This window comes from Haliotis rufescens, unplaced genomic scaffold (assembly GCF_023055435.1).
Source record: "Haliotis rufescens isolate VD_foot unplaced genomic scaffold, xgHalRufe1.0.p SCAF_5, whole genome shotgun sequence".
Lineage (NCBI taxonomy): Eukaryota > Metazoa > Mollusca > Gastropoda > Lepetellida > Haliotidae > Haliotis > Haliotis rufescens.
This window is the reverse complement of record NW_025964223.1, coordinates 36,996,875-37,017,067: the sequence shown is the minus strand read 5'-3', so window position 1 is coordinate 37,017,067 and position 20,193 is coordinate 36,996,875. Positions and strand designations below refer to the sequence as shown.

At 42.2% G+C, this 20,193-nt stretch overlaps 2 protein-coding genes across 10 annotated transcripts in view; both read right to left on the bottom strand.

Annotated features, from left to right (window-relative positions):
* Nucleotides 1-13,801: 13,801 nt before the first annotated feature.
* Nucleotides 13,802-16,255, bottom strand: LOC124118519. Of its 9 annotated transcripts, XM_048384435.1 has the most exons (6): nt 15,852-16,255; nt 15,712-15,802; nt 15,288-15,349; nt 15,066-15,193; nt 14,942-14,997; nt 13,802-14,873 (listed from the first exon to the last, which is right to left on the bottom strand). In XM_048384435.1, the coding sequence occupies exons 1-6, from the start codon at nt 16,253-16,255 to the stop codon at nt 14,502-14,504; spliced, it is 1,113 nt and encodes a 370-aa protein (XP_048240392.1). In that variant the 3' UTR covers nt 13,802-14,501. The 9 variants fall into 9 exon arrangements, with proteins under 9 accessions (XP_048240392.1, XP_048240390.1, XP_048240391.1 ...); XM_048384433.1 differs by having other exon boundaries at nt 14,942-15,193; XM_048384434.1 differs by having other exon boundaries at nt 13,802-14,997.
* LOC124118530 (homogentisate 1,2-dioxygenase-like) overlaps nt 13,802-20,193 on the bottom strand; it is a 49,523-nt gene continuing 43,131 nt past the window's right edge. Inside the window, exons 15-16 of the mRNA XM_048384432.1 lie at nt 19,923-20,052; nt 13,802-18,807 (exon numbers count right to left, since the gene is read on the bottom strand). Coding sequence (XP_048240389.1) covers nt 18,773-18,807; nt 19,923-20,052 — 165 coding nt within the window. The 3' untranslated portion in view covers nt 13,802-18,772. The remainder of the gene's footprint in view (nt 18,808-19,922; nt 20,053-20,193) is intronic.

The window sequence follows — 20,193 nt, the reverse complement described above, 5'->3', positions numbered from 1 at the left end:
CACAAATGGATATGACTTGTAATTAATGGGGATTGGTATGCATGGCACGGCGGGGCACGGCGTGGCTTGCTGTACGAGGCATCGACAACTAACTATTGTAGGTCAAACCGAAACCCACACAAATGGGATATTTCACTGACGTAAGGTTTTGGTTTATTACAAAGCAGCATTAAAACCAAACTTATACACACAGTCCTTCTGCCGTCGTTTCGGCCCATGCAGTCCTAGCGAACGAAGCAATTAAATTAAAGCCGCTCTTTATAAACGGTCTCAAGTAAAACAATTCAGTTTGCTTTATGTAGATCGCCATCGTGTGATGTCCTGCAGGTACTGTGCTGGTTTGGTGAAGGTTTGGTATGTGATTTGTATAGGTCTAGGTCGTGCATAGATGTGACCATCTTCTCAGGTCTTGCAAAGATTAATTTCGGTGATGGCTTTATGTAGATTTGGTGCAAATCTTTGAGATGAGATCCAGTGTGGATGTTGTGTTGATCTTCTGTAGATTTGCGTGGAAGTAGAAATATATTGTCAATTACCGATATTTGTATTTATATTTATCATCACCGATTGACATACGTACCAAAACGCAAACTTACAGACTTACTTTACCTGATATTTCAAACTTGCAACAGAAAGGACAGCAAAGTTCTCCGTACTTGAATACTGTCTATGAATACCGAACTGCTTATTGGTGCCCTGAGCAATAACGCACGTGTGCTGCAGTCGAGCGTCATATGCATGTATCAACAGGTAATACATCAATATCATCTGGGCATCACATTGCCTGTGTCAAGGGCTGGTGGGTAAAGACTCCCCTTAACCCAATTCGAAGAACGTGCAAGGATAATGTTGAAGTCTATTTGAAGTATGTGTTACATGTATACATGAAAGACACGGCTGTTAAGAACAAACACACCTGCACCATCGGGTCCACATTAAGATAGCAGGATTAAGACAGCTCTAGAGAGGTGTCTGTTTCCCATGTCCCGCGACCTATAACTTCCCACTAATTGTTCTTCCTTTTTTAAATTAATGAAATTCCCGCCATCTGGTTGTATATGGATGCCCCTTTTTAAACAAATCCCACAATATCATCGTATATTGCCGTATGCACACGTATCATTGTCATGAATGCTATGGCCGGATTTGCAGACATTTCCAAGCATGAATACAAAACATAATACCCAAGTAAATACTTGATCAAAGAGTATTTCTAATGTAATTTTTTTAAATTGTAATATGTGCTAAAATTTCCGACTTCTTTCTAAGTTATAGACTTTTCCTAATGTGAGGAAAAATATGTAAGTTTGTAATTTTTCAAATGTTTTTATGCCTTGGAAAGTAATTTTTCATTCCGGATATCAAGGGTATGTATTTGAATAGTTTCTATATGTTCATATTACCGGTATAAAAACAAGATGATCATAGATGTTTCAACGATGTGAAATATTGGGTTCACGTTACGTATGAGCTGTCATATAGCTGGAGAATTGCTGTGGCGGCGTTAAACAACAAACAAACAAACACGTCTAAGGGCCCAACTGTGAAAAGCGAATTAGGCTCGTACAAGGAACAAGGCGCATCTTTCTTTTAAAAGTTATTTCTGCGATGTGCTATTTCAAATCCCCAAACTAATCCCTAGCCATAATAGTATTCGTATTTATTGAAAGAATAAAAATGGAATAGAGAATTTTTTTAAAAAGCTCCTACCAGGTGAAATCTATCATACGTGGGAAGCTTTTATTAAATAAAATATATATTATCACTAACTGCTCAGTTTCATTCCTGTAATATTGTTAACGTTCAAGTAAGTGTACATGTTCTTAGTGTGTGTGTGTGACATGGATATATATATAGACGAAACAAATGTACTATGATGAAGGTTCAGTTTTACCACATCAGCAAGTGTGAATCAGATCCGAACACAAGTGTTTAGTCATGTATCATGCGTTATACATCTGGTTTGACGAAACTCACTATCAAAAATGCATGAAGATGAAACAGCATATATATACTCACACGCAAAAGAAACTCAAGTGGTTTTAAGCAAATAGATAACAAACACGGAACCATAAATTGATACGAGTTTTAGCATGTAGTGAAGCCTGATGGTGTTATCAATATTTTTGGTTGCATTTTGGAAGCCCCGCCTAAATCAAATTCAGAGAAACCAGGCTATCGGACGTTTGGAAGCTGGAGAGTCTGTCCAAGATGTTGCCCGTCATTTCAAAGGTAACACAAGCACAATTTACCGTCTCCTGCATCGATACAATGCTACACAGACCACAGATGACCTTCCTTGGAGCGGTCGTCCTAGGGTCACCACACCTCGACAAGATCGGCAGATTACCCGTCAACACCAGCGACATCCGTTCCTAACTGCAAGTGAAAGTGCTCGACAGACCATAGGAACTCATAATCGACACATTAGCCGGGACAGTGTGATCCGACGTCTCCGTTCCAACAACCTCAGATGTCGCCGACCAGCACGTCGTCCTGTTCTCCAACCACGGCATCGACAAGCACGACTTCAGTGGGCACAGGGTCATCGCAATTGGCGTCATCGTGAGTGGAGGCGTGTTATCTTCTCTGATAAAAGTCGCCTTTGTGTCCCCCATGCAGACGGAAGTGTCTGAATTTGGCGGCGTCGAGGTGATCGTTTCGCTGACAGAAACGTTGTGGAAAGGGATCCATGGGGTGGACCTAGCGTCATGATATGGGCAGGGATTGCACTTAATGCGAGACTTGGACCCATGTGCTTTGTGAATGTTGGTCAAGGTCGGGGACACGGCATCACTGCTCAGCGGTATATCGACCAAGTGATCAGACCCCACGTTGTTCCATTTTTTGCACAACATCAACAACACATTTCCAGCAGGACAACGCTCGTCCCCATGTTGCCAGAGCTACCACGGACTTTCTGCAACAACACAACATCCGTGTTCCACTGTGGCCATCCCTCAGCCCTGATCTGAACCCCATCGAACATTTGTGGGATGAGGTTCAAAGGCGTCTGCACAATGTGCGCCCAGTCCCTACAACTGCCGACGAACTACGCACAGCTGCTCTGGATGTGTGCAGGAGGATCCCTAGGGTCTTCACAAATCGTCTGATCCACTCAATGTACAGGAGATGTGTGGCAGTGATCAATGCTAATGGTGGTATTGACTGACATTTGGGGCATTGACCCGAAGCCCTTAACATTTGAAAAAAACAATTATGTCATCTGCCTTTTAATCCATTAAACTGTCTTCAGTCAAATTTTTGTCAATCTTGCCCTATGTATACTGCATACTCGACTTGCGTTTCTTTTGCGTGTGAGTATATATCATAAATAGTTGTTGAGCACAAAACAATGAAGAATAACTTCGACAATTCCTCAGAGCCATGGGCAGCAATGTGGCTTCAATAAGGATAAGTTAATATACTTCCAGTTATAGGAGTCAGTCTACATGAAAACAACATACTTACGCTAAAGTTCTATAGCACCCATTCACGAATTAACTAGTACACACGCTACATATATAACCTCATAAAAACAGTGTGTTTTTTTCAATATGAAAACAAGCGTGATAAAACATATGTTGGTTCAGTTCGAAGTAAATTGTGGAATGTACTGCAGAGACGGGATGTCTCTTCCAAAATGACCAAATGTATCGAGACTATTTATTCTAATGTCCGTTCATGTGTAAAATACAATAATCTTTATTCAGATTTGTTTGAATGTAGCATCGGTGTTCACCAAGGTTGTGTACTCATCCCCTACTTATTTTCGATGTTTATTAATGAGTTGGCACAGGAAATGGAAGCATCCTGTGGTTACGGTATCTAGTTGCATCCAGACATAATACATTTGTTCCTTTTCACTGATGATGTTATTTTTATTTCTGACACGGTTGCTGGATTACAGGGACAAATTGGGGCCCTAGAACAATATCGCTGCAACAATCAACTACCTATTAACTTGAATAACACAACAGTTGTAGCTTTTAAGAAAGGGGACATCCTGGCAAGAAGTGGAAAATGGAATTATCAAGGGAAGCTATTGGAATTAGTTTCATGTTGCAAATGCTTGGGAGTTACTCTTAGTAAAACTTCGCTCGTCACGCCGAAGACCAGGGTTCGATTCCCGACATGGGTACAATGTGTGAAGCCCATTTCTGGTGTCCCCCGCCGTGATATTGCTGAAATATTGCTAAAAGCGGCGTAAAACCATACTCACTCACTCACTTAGTAAAACTTTGTCTTGGGTTTCAGATATAGAAAATGCTGGTACTTGAGGTCACCATATAAATTAAGCTCATCCCATGACCTTTCTTTAAGATATACCTACTCCAAATTATGCTCTGTGTGTGTGTGTGTGTGTGTATGTGTGTGTGTGTGTGTGTGTGTGTGTGTGTGTTCGTGTGTGTGTGTGGAGTGTGCTACTTTATCTGACTCTCCGTCAGTGTGTGTGTGCTGTGTGCTACTTTATCTGACTCTCCGTCAGTGTGTGTGTGTGTGTGTGTGTGTGTGTGTGTGTGTGTGTGTGTGTGTGTGTGTGTGTGTGTGTGTGTGTGTGTGTGTGTGTGTGTGTGTGTGTGTGTGTGGAGTGTGCTATTGTATCTGACTCTCCGTCAGTGTGTCTGTATGGAGTGTGCTACTTTATCTGACTCTCCGTCAGTGTGTGTGTGTGTGTGGAGTGTGCTACTGTATCTGACTCTCCGTCAGTGTGTCTGTGCAGTGTGCTACTGTATCTGACTCTCCGTCAGTGTGTGTGTGTGTGTGTGCTACTGTATCTGACTCTCCGTCAGTGTGTCTGTGCTGTGTGCTACTCTATCTGACTCTCCGTCAGTGTGTGTGTAAGGAGTGTACTACTGTATCTGACTCTCCGTCACTGTGTCTGTAGGGAGTGTGCTACTGTATCTGACTCTTCGTCAGTGTGTCTGTGTGTGTGTGGAGTGTGCTACTGCATCTGACTCTCCGTCAGTGTGTCTGTATGGAGGGTGCTACTTTATCTGACTCTCCGTCAGTGTGTGTGTGTGTGTGTGGAATGTGCTACTGTATCTGACTCTCCGTCATTGCGTCTGTAGGGAGTGTGCTACTTTATCTGACTCTCCGTCAGTGTGTCTGTGCTGTGTGCTACTGTATCTGACTCTCCGTCATTGTGTCTGTATGGAGTGTGCTACTGTATCTGACTCTCCGTCAGTGTGTCTGTGCTGTGTGCTACTGTATCTGACTCTACGTCAGTGTGTCTGTGCTGTGTGCTACTGTATCTGACTCTCCGTCAGTGTGTCTGTATAGAGTGTGCTACTGTATCTGACTCTCCGACAGTGTGTGTGTGTGTGTGTGGACTGTGCTACTGTATCTGACTCTCCGTCAGTGTGTCTGTGCTGTGTGCTACTGTATCTGACTCTCCGTCAGTGTGTGTGTATGGAGTGTACTACTGTATCTGACTCTCCGTCACTGTGTCTGTAGGGAGTGTGCTACTGTATCTGACTCTCCGTGAGTGTGTGTGTGTGTGTGTGTGTGTGTGTGTGTGTGTGTGTGTGTGTGTGTGTGTGTGTGTGTGTGGAGTGTGCTACTGTATCTGACTCTCCGTCATTCGTCTATAGGGAGTGTGCTACTGTATATGACTCTCCGTCAGTGTGTCTGTGCTGTGTGCTACTGTATCTGACTCTCCGTCAGTGTGTCTGTATAGAGTGTGCTACTGTATCTGACTCTCCGTCAGTGTGTCTCTGCTGTGTGCTCTTGTATCTGACTCTCCGTCAGTGTGTCTGTGCTGTGTGCTACTGTATCTGACTCTCCGTCAGTGTGTCTGAATGGAGTGTGCTACTGTATCTGACTCTCCGTCAGTGTGTCTGTGCTGTGTGCTACTGTAGCTGACTCTCCGTCAGTGTGTGTGTGTGTGTAGTGTGCTACTGTATCTGACTCTCCATCAGTGTGAGTGTGTGTGTGTGTGTGTGTGTGTGTGTGTGTGTGTGTGTGTGTGTGTGTGTGTGTGTGTGTGTGTGTGTGTGTGTGTGTGTGTGGAGTGTGCTACTGTATCTGACTCTCCGTCAGTGTGTCTGTATGGAGTGTGCTACTTTATCTGACTCTCCGTCAGTGTGTGTGTGTTTGTGTGGAGTGTGCTACTGTATCTGACTCTCCGTCAGTGTGTGTGTGTTTGTGTGGAGCGTGCTACTGTATCTGACTCTCCGTCAGTGTGTCTGAATGGAGTGTGCTACTGTATCTGACTCTCCGTCAGTGTGTCTGTGCTGTGTGCTACTGTAGCTGACTCTCCGTCAGTGTGTGTGTGTTTGTGTGGAGTGTGCTACTGTATCTGACTCTCCGTCAGTGTGTGTGTGTTTGTGTGTGTGTGTGTGTGTGTGTGTGGAGTGTGCTACTGTATCTGACTCTCCGTCTGTGTGTGTGTGTGTGTGTGTGTGTGTGTGTGTGTGTGTGTGTGTGTGTGTGTGTGTGTGTGTGTGTGTGGAGTGTGCTACTGTATCTGACTCTCCGTCAGTGTGTCTGCATGGAGTGTGCTACTTTATCTGACTCTCCGTCAGTGTGTCTGTGCTGTGTGCTACTGTATCTGACTCTCCGTCAGTGAGTGAGTGAGTGAGTGAGTGAGTGTGTGTGTGTGTGTGTGTGTGTGTGTGTGTGTGTGTGTGTGTGTGTGTGTGTGTGTGTGTGTGTGTGTGTGTGTGTGTGTGTGTGTGTGTGTGTGTGTGTGTGTGTGTGTGTGTGTGTGGAGTGTGCTACTGTATCTGACTCTCCGTCAGTGTGTCTGTAGGGATTGTGCTACTGTATCTGTCTCTCCGTCAGTGTGTCTGTGCTCACTTTATCTGACTCTCCGTCAGTGTGTCTGTGCTGTGTGCTACTTTATCTGACTCTCCGTCAGTGTGTGTGTGTGTGGAGTGTGCTACTGTATCTGACTCTCCGTCAGTGTGTCTGTAGGGAGTGTGCTATCTGACTCTGTACCTGGACCTTTGAATTAACTACTACTACTACTAACTACTACTACTACAACTACTACTAGTAAGTGTTGTTACGCACGGAGATTCAGGGATAGAATTTGCTTCAAGAGGCCTGAAAATTAAGGTTAGAGAATATTTTTTATTATTAAGGGTTGATTGATCAGTTCTGAGTTATGTGCAGAAGGTTCTTCAGAGCTGCTACGGCGTCATCGTTCGAGTCAAAACGGGGTCTAGCTAAAGATTTCTTAATGTTTGGGAACAGATGGAAGTCTGACGGAGACAGATCAGGAGGATGAGGTGGTGATGAAGGAGTTCAAAGCGACACTCGTGAATTGCAGCCATGTCAATGACTGATTTGCACACTGGCGTATCGTTTTAATGGAAGAGCACAGGGTTTCCTATGTCTCTTAGTCTTAATTTCATACCATCTATTATATGGTCTCTGCTCAGACCTTATAAATCCACCCTCGTAGGTTCTCTGCGTAGTCAATTCATCACAAGTACAAAGAAACTTAATATATGCCCAGCATTAGACACGAATTGAATTTGAAAATATGACTAAAAGAAGTTTGTTCAAATCCAATGTACTCTTTTGTAGATGAAACGTTATTAAAATCTGTTATAAATGTACTTGCTGAACAAGCTGAATCTGACATGAAAATCATACTCAACTAAAAAATCTTAAGTATATAGATACACTCAGGGCCAGATCGTTTTTCTTGCAGTAATTTTGTTCCGCAATCGGAAGATTTTGCCGAAGTTTTGCATGCGGTGTGCGGTGAATCAAATATCGTCGATATTCTGCTTTCCGGTCACGACTGGAAGTTCTGCGTGCGGTGAATCAACTATTGTAGATATTATCCTTCCCGGTCTCGACTTAAATCAAATTAAACTAGAGACGTCCTTGAGTATGCATAACATAACATAACATAACATAACATAACATAACATAACATAACATAACATAACATAACATAACATAACATAACATAACATAAACACCATTTCAGTGAGTCGTCTACATTTCGATTGCAACGATCCGATTAAACCTTTGGGTAGAAGAAATAGGTCGTCTGCTTGTTTATAGTGCATATATGTGGCATCAGAGTCACGTGATTAGCAACTAAATACTGTACAACCGACCTCGTGTTACAACGAGAGTATGGTCACTGATATTGATGACAACCGAATCGAAACAAGCAACATGACGAAAATAAAATCTACAATTCGACAATTTCGGTGGCGGAAGTGTCATGGTGTGGGGGGCCATATCCTACACCACTAGATCTGACTTAGCTGTGGTTGGGGGACATTTGAAAGCAAATCCCTACATGAATCAGATTCTTCAACCTCACCTTCTTCCAATCATTGACCGCCAGAGGGAGCTGTTTCAACAGGATAAGGCTCCACCGCATACAGCTCGTGTCACGGTAGACTACCTTCATAATGCCAACATCAGCGTTTTGCCCTGGCCGTCGATATCTCCAGATCTGAACCCAATCAAACACCTCGGGGATGAACTCGATCGACGTGTACGTCAACGTCAGAACACGCCGCAGACACCCCCACAACTGCGTTACAAGCAGAATGGCGCAGGACAGAATTTGTACACTTATCCAGTCAGTACCGAGGAGATGCAAAGCCGTGATTGCTGCCCGGGGCGTTCACACGAGATACAGAGTTCAGCGCAACCTTGTGGCCTTATGTGACATACAATGAACAGTTTTCAATGCCTTTGTACAAGGACGACATGTGACTTTCGAGCTCCAATATTTGTGTCTATGATATTAAAATAGATATATCGACTTTATTAGGTACAATTTTTTTTACTAAAAATCTACCTGTGCGTTTCTTTTTTTCAAGAGTGTATACTGAAGTATCAGAACCCAGTACCTCATACATGTTATGATGGACAATTAAAACATTTGCAGAAAATGATCGAGCTATGATACATTGAATATTGAGACGTTGTCTTATGGAAATGGGGATTATGCCCAGTAATACTTGAGTGGTTATTCTGTTTTCTCTTTGAAACATTGACCAATCAATGAATAATTTACGTGCACAGAGTCCCTGAATTCTTAGGTTACAACTATTCGATGGTCCTTTGATAAGCCAGTAGGATGGACACAGAGATAATGACATGATGGGGACCAGCTGGCACAGGAGCATGTAGATAGTTCCAGCACTACGTAGGTATGACAGGACGTCCTTTTGTATCATTTGTACAAAATGACGAGGAACAATATTAAGCAAACAAATGATATTATCATGGGTATATTTTCAAAAAAACGTCGTGGCAATAGGTAAAAGTGGGGACTGGGATGTTGAAGTAGGATACTGATTCTCAAACGATAGGATGTCTGATTGGACGGGTGCTGCTTGAGTTACTAAATACAAGGCAGCAGTTGGAGTACGCACTTTACAAAACATGTATAGCATAGCAGTTACTGAAAAGGCAGACAAGGATAATGATACAAAAGCAATAAAGAAAACCCTGTCAAATTTGGAGGAATTGACCATCCAAAATGATTCCGTAAGGGTTTGAAGCACAGTTGTTGCCATTTTTACACTATTAGCAATAAATAATATAATGTACTCAATGGGGAGAGGCATGGTATGTGTATTATGCAAAAAGGACAGACTTTTATGATTCTTTGACCCGTAGGACATGTTAAGGATAGAAGTTGTAAGTGATAAACGATAGCCACAGGAGTTATTTGGGAATAACACGAACGTTACAGGCTTACTTAATTTTGTCGATTTGATTATTGAAAAAAGCTGCTTTACATGAGTGTGAAGCGGGTGTGTGAAGGAGCAGTGACACACATGAGAACCATACCATGTAGTGTTGTTCAACTGTTTGCTGAGCATAACACAATAGTGTTTGTCTATGGATATAGCAACGTAAGATGCCAGATCAAGCAGTTGTGTGGCATGATAATAGGGAGTTTATGCCACACAAATCATATATTTTGGGATTTGCTGAAATCAGAAACTTAACTGAAATATACACTTTATTGGAAGATGATCTTGCAAAGACAAATTTACCATGATTTATAATAAACATAAAATTTGGGTTAGAATGCAACAATGAAAAACCGTGGAAGTTACTTCTAAGTGTATGTTGAACACGATTAATAGTTTGTTGCACATATGAGGAGTGACAAGAAGAGGTGAAATTTTGCCTTTCACTAAATCCTGTACACCTAGCTTGAACTGCTCAAGCTTATGTTCAAGTGAAGCTAGTTCTATTTGGTGAGTTGAGACGTAGGATGGTGATATAGCAGTTTCTTGAAACTTATTAAATGAAGCTTGATGTAGCCAGTCGAGGAGACTTAATGACTCATTTGTATACCCTGAAGGGCATTGTGAAACAATGATTCTCTGTACACATATATATTTCAGGAGCACTGTATAAAAGTCTTGGCTATCCTTGCACTGGTTTTGAACAGTACATTAATGTGTTGGTCGAGTATTTGAACGTCATCATATGTAGTTGTGCCAAACAGTCAAACTGTTTACCAATGGTAGGATGGGGCCGTTAGCTTCGTTGGTCACTTGGCAGTTAAGATATAGGAAGCATGATGTTCACCTGAGTGGCGGTGAACAATGATGCACTTCAGGTCTTGATTGCGTTGACGTTGACTAGATTGGACGTTTATTATTTCTGTGACATCCTTTGATATTTGGAATATTGACTGGAGATGGAATATCGACTTCATATATGTGAAGCTAATATTCATGACCAAATTGTACTTGACCAGCTGGCACCATTATTAATGCGCTGGATTATTCCATTAGCACCAGTTGATGAGCCAAGGAAGACATGTCCAAATAGATGCTACCAAGTAGAGATGACAATCCTGGAGACAGATAAATGTGGATTAGATGGTAATAGGTTGTGAAGATGTGACGTCTCATACAACCATCCAGCACTAGAACATTGTTACAATGTTGCTTGAGGCTAAGTCGCATCATGTTCCAGGGAAACGATAAAGAAGAGAAACCCAAGAAATATGTGCAAAGAATAAAATAGATGTAAAGGATGCGAGCATTAGAATTTGAAAGACTTTATTTGGAAATATCTAGGCTTGATCTCGTTTGGGCTACTTGAATATTTCCGATTTCTTCTGGCACCAGTGGAAGTTAAGTTTATGTGGACCTCTTTGAGGTACTCATCGGGGATGTTTTCCCCTGGTTCCCAGAATGCAGGGTAACCTATCCACTTCACAAGGTATACCTTCTTTACTCTGTAGAATTTCATCTTCAGGATTTTTTCTACATGATACAGAATATCTGGTTGTGCTGTCAAGTAGATCAGTTTGAACTTGAGGATCAATTGGTTGCCGAGTATCCTGGTGATCACTGGATGGTGGGACTGATCTGTTTAGACTTGAACATCCATTTTGTTGGTGAGACATGGTGAGAGGTCTTTGGGTGAATGGCTTTAGGCGGTTGGCGTGGACATGGGATTTGTACTTTAGGCAATCTTATCAGACTCCTGAGGGCTCCATATCGTGTAAAGACTTCATTGAAGAGAAGATGTGCAACTTTAGTGGCTTCTTGACTCTTCATGTCCACCTAGAGTATGAGTCGATTGTTAACAATATCTGCTTGTTTCCTATTGCAGACTTTGGGAGGGGCCCAAGAATGTCTACATGAAGCCTGGCGAATGCGTCTTCCATAGGCATGGGAACCATTGGTGCTCGAGATGGATGAGTTGGTCGCTTAGTCTTCATATGTCTGGATGTATTTGTCGATATCTTGATGCATACCTGGCCAGGAGTACTTTTGAAATAGCCGATTCCTGAGAGCATCCATCTTTCCCAGGCAAGCGTGTCTAATAGCCTATATTAAAGGCTAGTGTCTACCATTGCCACATCAAGTCCACATTTCTTGGCTCCAGACACAGGCGCCACTTAGCGCAGATCACGAGTTGCGCCCCTTGTAGTGAAAATGTTATATCCAATCAGATCACTGTTCTTACCTCGCTTCACAAAGATGGCGACTACCATAGGCGACGACCTAGCTGATCAGGTAACAAAAACATTCGCGATTTCATCCCTGACACAAAAACATAGGCAATCATTGGGGGGTTTAAAAGATAAAAAAAGACATATTCGTGTCAACAAAGACAGGCAGCGGTAAATCCCTTTCATACGAAGGTGTACCAGTTGTGGATGTTGATTTTGTGAAACGTTGGTGCAATAGACCAATCATATTTAGCACAGGAAAGTGGGCCTGGTGTGGCAAGGGTGGAAACAAGACTTTGATAAAAAGGCTAGTAAACGCTCTTGCCTCGGGAAGATGGATAGAATCGAGTCCTAGATGGCATCCACCTACTTTGGAGTAATGGTAGGAAATGGAGAGGTTTTGCTTATCAGCCTTTTGAACAGCGATCTGTGGTTAGGTGTGGATCCCATATGTTTCATTTGGAAGAAATGATAAAGAGTACCATCAAGAATAACATACTACTACAAAATTTGGTTGGGCTTTCTCTGTAGTCAGCAGCAATCTCACATTTCTCCTTGTAAGTAAATATAGCTTGAAAGTCTGGACACTGCCTTTGTTTGTCTTTCACTTTTATGTCATCCTCAGTTTCTGACATTGCAACAACTGGCTTTTTCTGTACCTAGGTGAAGGTGACAGAGAGGTGTTCAGGGGTGTGCTGTGGCTGAAGGAAGCAGTGTGCTGATTCAGAACTAACTGTTGTAGCAACTGTAGAGTTGTCAGCAGGCATCTCCACAACATCTATGACTTGCTGGGTCTGGCAATAATGTCTCCGAGAGAGAGCATCTGCATTTTCATTTTTCTTACCAGCTTGATGTCCAATGATGAAATCATATTCTTTGAGTTGGAGAGTCCATCTGGAGAGTCTACAAAATCTGCATTTGCTGGGCTTCAATGTAAAACCCGCTTCTCCCAATTAATTGAAGACGCAAATCAGGTGAACTAAATGTTTTGCTGTGCGCTACCATCCACATACACATATTTACAGTTCATTTCACGCAGTGATTTAGAAATAGTGGCTGGAAATGCCATTGGGGCGTTTTTGAAAACCAAAGGGTTGATGATTCCACTCAAAACACGCCCTCCTGACAGATGAAGGCAGATTTATGTTTGATTTTAGCACTTAATTGATTTTGCTAAAAGCCACTAGCACAATCAAGAACTGAAAAGAACTATGCATTCAACTTCCTGCAGTCTATGGCGAAGTGGTAACTTCCATTTTTCTTGCGGAGCATGACAATGGGAGATCTCCATTCAGATTCATTTGTCTCAATAATATCAGTCTGAAGCATTTGCTGAACTTGTTTGGCACATTCATTTCTTACTGTCTGTCTGTAAAAAGGCATGTAAACAGGGTCTGTTTCACAAGTTTTTATTTCACATGCCAAAACACATTGCTGAGACTGGAGGAAACACTCAAGTTGATACATTTGATCAGGTTCTGTTTAGGAATAATAGAGCAAATGACGCACTATGACAGTATGATCATGTCCTTTATTGTCCTTAGTACTCTGTCGAAGAGAGACCAAATGTGCATAATGGACATATCAGGTGTAAAAGTAGGACATATGTTCAGCAAAATATATCAGTCTGCAGCATCGGGTGCTCTGTAGCTCACCTTGCTTCATGTCCCAGGGGCGGTTGGGTAGCCTAGTAGTTAAAGCGTTCGCTCGTCACACTGAAGACCCGGGTTCAATTCCCAACATGGGTACAATGTGTGAAGCCCATTTCTGGTGTCCCCCGCCGTGATATTGCTTAAATATTGCTAAAAGCAGCGTAAAACTCACTCATTTCCCCATGATACTGCACTGTAGTGCATACAATGTATTTTACATACAACATACAAACAGTTACCAGGATTAAGACTTTATTGTCAGATCTTTATATTTGCATCTTGAATAACAAAATAGCTTATGAGAAAACGCCAAAACAATCATTTAAAAAATACCACTAATGTGTATCAATAATAACAGTGTATATATATAAGGCACAGATTGTCAGGTAATTGATTGAACTAAAGATTTTCAGTATTTAGTCCCTCAATCGCACAAGTTTAGAGGCACTTGAGAGAAACATGGCTTCACTTGTTAACACCATAACATGGGACCCTTTGAGTGGAAGCACTTAAGAGACATGGCACTTAATTCTTACACAGCGATGTGGAGTGACATCTGGTCAGTATGATGAGACTAAAGTACTGAATATGATTGCTCGATCACTTAATGCTGAGATTAACATCTATCAAATAGAGTATTATATTATCACATTATTGCTTTGTGCACCACCAACAACAACTGCATTTGTCTGGCACTAAAACCATGCTCTCACTATCAGGCCTGCCCCATAGCTTTTTTGCTCATCTGTAATGAAAACAGAAATGGGTCAGGCCTTAATAGCAAGTAAGACAGGATAACACCATGGCAACACATTTGTCCCCTTCACTACACAGTGCCATGTCATACTGGATTAATGGATTACTGGATCAAATAGGAACTGTCAGTTCACGAGGGCACCTCAAGTGAACATGAACATAGCTGGGAAGCATGTCCACTATCTAATGGAGGGAAGCATGTCCATCTGATGTGTAGCTTCACCTACAGATGGAAGCATGTCCACCATCTGATGGAGGGAAGCATGTCCACCATCTGATGGAGGGAAGCATGTCCACCATCTGATGGAGGGAAGCATGTCCACCATCTGATGGAGGGAAGTATGTCCACCATCTGATGGAGGGAAGCATGTCCACCATCTGATGGAGGGAAGCATGTCCACCATCTGATGGAGGGAAGCATGTCCACCATCTGATGGAGGGAAACATATCCACCATCTGATGAAGGGAAGCATGTCCACCATCTGATGGAGGGAAACATGTCCACCATCTGATGGAGGGAAGCATATCCACCATCTGATGGAGGGAAGCATGTCCACCATCTGATGGAGGGAAGCATATCCAACATATGATGGGTAGCTGCATCTACAAAGGGAAGCATGTCCACCATCTGATGTGTAGCTTCATGTACAGAGGGAAGCATGTCCACCATCTGATGTGTAGCTTCATGTACAGAGAGAAGCATATCCACCATTTGATGGAGGGAAGCATGTCCACCATCTGATGTGTAGCTTCATGTACAGAGGGAAGCATATCCACCATCTGATGGAGGGAAGCATATCCACCATCTGATGGAGGGAAGCATGTCCACCATGTGATGTGTAGCTTCATGTACAGAGGGAAGCATATCCACCATCTGATGGAGGGAAGCATGTCCACCATGTGATGTGTAGCTTCATGTACAGAGGGAAGCATATCTACCATCTGATGGAGGGAAGCATATCTACCATCTGATGGAGGGAAGCATGTCCACCATCTGATGTGTAGCTTCATGTACAGAGGGAAGCATGTCCACCATCTGATGTGTAGCTTCATGTACAGAGAGAAGCATATCCACCATCTGATGGAGGGAAGCATGTCCACCATCTGATGTGTAGCTTCATGTACAGAGGGAAGCATATCCACCATCTGATGGAGGGAAGCATGTCCACCATGTGATGTGTAGCTTCATGTACAGAGGGAAGCATATCCACCATCTGATGGAGGGAAGCATGTCCACCATGTGATGTGTAGCTTCATGTACAGAGGGAAGCATATCTACCATCTGATGGAGGGAAGCATGTCCACATCTGATGGAGGGAAACATGTCCAACTGATGGAGGGAACCATGTCCACCATGTGATGTGTAGCTTCATGTACAGAGGGAAGCATATCCACCATCTGATGGAGGGAAATATGTCCATCTGATGGAGGGAAGCATGTCCACCATGTGATGTGTAGCTTCATGTACAGAGGGAAGCATGTCCACCATCTGATGGAGGGAAGCATGTCCATCTGATATAGGGAAGCATGTCCACCATGTGATGTGTAGCTTCATGTACAGAGGGAAGCATATCCACCATGTGATGTGTAGCTTCATGTACAGAGGGAAGCATGTCCACCATGTGATGTGTAGCTTCATGTACAGAGGGAAGCATATCCACCATGTGATGTGTAGCTTCATGTACAGAGGGAAGCATATCCACCATGTGATGTGTAGCTTCATGTACAGAGGGAAGCATATCCACCATGTGATGTGTAGCTTCATGTACAGAGGGAAGCATGTCCACCATGTGATGTGTAGCTTCATGTACAGAGGGAAGCATGTCCACCATCTGATGTGTAGCTTCATGTACAGAGAGAAGCATATCCACCATGTGATGTGTAGCTTCATGTACAGAGGGAAGCATGTCCACCATGTGATGTGTAGCTTCATCTACAGAGGGAAGCATGTCCACCATGTGATGTGTAGCTTCATGTACAGAGGGAAGCATGTCCACCATCTGATAAAGTTTGTACAACTATCAGCAATATATCATTTCTTAGTTAATCCAGATGTAAGAGATCTGAATAATAGCTGTAATACATCCTTTTGATATGTACAATATATCAATTTGCATGCATAGCAAACACATATTTGGGTATCATAAGGAGCCTCCATTCCAAGCATTGTACACATCATCCACAAACCTACACGTGACAATTAGCATTATATATGACTGCATAACTCTAAAAACCACATTGGAGTGTTGTTATATCTTGAAAACATATAACTTGTATGTATTACTGGAAAGGTTACGGACATCCACATAAGATACAGACCCTGTAACACACTACTGCTGATCATCTGTGCATTGTGAATGTCAACATGTCAACCAGACCCTGTAACACACTACTGCTGATCATCTGTGCATTGTGAATGTCAACATGTCAACCAGACCCTGCTACAGGAGCCAGATGAAAGTGAGAAGATGTAACTTTCTTTGTGAGTTAAATATTCACATGTCTTGTTGACCTGGTATATGGTTTCCCAGTTTGCCAAGTCTCTGATCCAACCTCAATCTCATTAAAATCAGATCTAAGCTCTCGTTGCCGCTAAATAAAGATCTGAGGACATCCCATTACGGGTCACGTCAGAACAACCTTTCGCGAACTTTGACCAACCACTGAAATGACTAACAAGAAGACGACATCAGCCAGTTAGAAAGCAGCTTTCTCGAGCTTTACGGCACTCATTTCAACCTGGTGACTTCCATTTAAGCTACTTCCCACGTACTGTGCAACGCCTCTTCTGTTCAAAGTTTTATCCCATTGAAGTGAGAGATAGACTATAAATTTGATGGAATCAGTCATACGGACCGTAACTGTCGTTCGGAATATCCTGTGTTAACGTTTGAGGTTGCATGATTAGAAAACGCATTCCGACTGTCACTTTCATGATCAGGTAAGGGACACTTTGATTGGTCAGATAAAAGGTCGTTCTGACCTGACCCGTAATGGGTTGACCTCAGATTTTTGTTTAGCGATAGTGATAGTGATATTAATGAGATTGATCCAACCATTTCTGACACCTTATAAACAACAAAACCTACAGCTGTAGATGTTTCCTGTGTTTCATTAATAAAGTCATTGAAACAGAAATTTCATATTAATTACTTCTGTTACACCCAAGCAAAATCAAACATGAGCAAACACCATCCCCAACAAAGTTCACACTGTACCTGTAAATGGTAAGCAATATATGAAGGTGTAAGATTCCAACACTACAACCCCAAACATGCATGAGCGATCACAGCAATGACAGTAGCTGCACCCAAGTAACCCTGTCCCAACACCCACTTCCAGCAGAGCACAACATAGCAGCATCACATCTACACTTGATAAATACTAGTATCTGTTTCACCACACAAACACTGAACCCATTTTCCCCAGTCAGTCCAAGTATCCAGTTGTCCATATTGTGGCTGTATGTAAACATAGTCCTGTCAAGTGTCAGTTTCAGGTTTCACATCATCAATGCAAGTTGTTGCATGGCACTGTTAGATAGCTGACTATCAACACATTCATCCCATTAAATTACATCAGCAGCATAATGTTACAACTATTCTTGTGCACCCGTGTTTGAGGGGGCATCTTTAAAAATGACAAATACATACAGCACTTGTAAAAATATCCACAAACATTTCAAAGTGTAGATAAATATTTCTTTATCAAAACATGCCAATTCAAATAGGTCATAGAAAAAAAGCTACTGGAACTCTGACCTGGCAACTTTATGGCAGCGGTGTTAGGTATGCACTAGTTAGCACATACCTAACACATCTCTTAATGTTCTACAGGTAACCTTCCCTGTAATGCCAGTACTGCTGGTCAGATAGAGCCACTTGGAGAATCTTTTCTCCATGGTACAATCCCTTCAGAAGTCAGAACAAAATGGTGTTGTAGCAAAGCTCCACTGGGATGCCATCACCTGTGCAACATAAATCCTGAACCCAGGACTTACACTCATCAAGAACACAGAGTCACACAGATCTGACTTTAATAAGCACACCACGTCTACAAAGTCAGATTAAACTGACTTCATCAAGAACACACATCTACAGTCCGACTGATCTGACTTCAGCCATAACACACATGTCTACAGAGTCAGATTGATCCAATCTCATTTAAATCAGGAATTGGTCAGATGACAGGTCCTACTGACGTGACCTGTAATGGGATGTCTTCAGATCTTTGTTTAGCAGTAGCGAGAACTAAGATCAGATTTTAAAGAGAGTGGATTGATCTGACTTTATCAAGAACACACTTGTCTACAGGGTCAGACTGATCTGACTTTATGAGGAACATAAATATGATGATTGAGTCAGATTGATCTGACATGCAATACTCGAGGTTGGCCCTCTCTTAGCTGCCGGAAGAACTTGGGGCTCCACTGTACATGTCTAGAGTTTGTCTAGAAAGTGAAAGTCTTCTGCTGTTTCCCATCACCTGCATAGAAGTGTTGTTTCAGGTTAACATGTCATCATTCCATGTGAATGTGTTCGTTGAGTGCTGTGTTTAGTGGACATATCATTCCATGTGAATGTGTTCGTTGAGTGCTGTGTTTAGTGGACATTTCATTCCATGTGAATGTGTTCGTTGAGTGCTGTGTTTAGTGGACATATCATTCCATGTGAATGTGTTCGTTGAGAGTAGTGTTTAGTGGACATATCATTCCATGTGAATGTGTTCGTTGAGTGCTGTGTTTAGTGGACATATCATTCCATGTGAATGAGTTCGTTGAGTGCTGTGTTTAGTGGACATATCATTCCATGTGAATGAGTTCGTTGAGTGCTGTGTTTAGTGGACATATCATTCCATGTGAATGTGTTCGTTGAGTGCTGTGTTTAGTGGACATATCATTCCATGTGAATGTGTTCGTTGAGAGCAGTGTTTAGTGGACATATCATTCCATGTGAATGAGTTCGTTGAGTGCTGTGTTTAGTGGACATATCATTCAATGTGAATGAGTTCGTTGAGTGCTGTGTTTAGTGGACATATCATTCCATGTGAATGAGTTCGTTGAGTGCTGTGTTTAGTGGACATATCATTCCATGTGAATGAGTTCGTTGAGTGCTGTGTTTAGTGGACATATCATTCCATGTGAATGAGTTCGTTGAGTGCTGTGTTTAGTGGACATATCATTCAATGTGAATGAGTTCGTTGAGTGCTGTGTTTAGTGGACATATTCCATGTGAATGAGTTCGTTGAGTGCTGTGTCTAGTGGACATATTATCCCATGTGAATGTGAATGTGTTTGTTGAGTGCTGTGTTTAGTGGACACATCATCCCATGTGAATGTGTTGTTGAGTGCTGTGTTTAGTGGACACATCATCCCATGTGAATGTGAATGTGCACAATTCATGCTCTATTCAAAACTGGCTGTGCTATGGTTACAAAAAGACATTTTCAAAATGGCTGCCATGGTGGCATGTTTAACTTTTGAAAAGTTTTCAATAGATTGGCAATGTGCCACTACATAAGCTCACTTTAATTTTCAGTTCAGCCAAGCTGAAACTACCGTTACAATTATACAGTAAACCTCTTAGCATGGCAAGACTTACCATCAGGTTTCCAGTTTGAGTTGAAGTGTTTCTGTAGAGTCTGCCAACACTGATAATACTTGGGGTCTACTTTGTTCTTGTTTCCCCATTCTGTCACAGCCATACTGTATGATGACTCAAACATGAACGCCTGCAATATTACACAGAATGGAAATCATTACAACTAGACCAACTTAGTTCCTGAATCTATCAAAACAAAATATTGAAAAACAAACAAAACGTCTCAGTAGTAATTTTCAACTTTATTTACGAGGGGTGTTCATTAAAGATT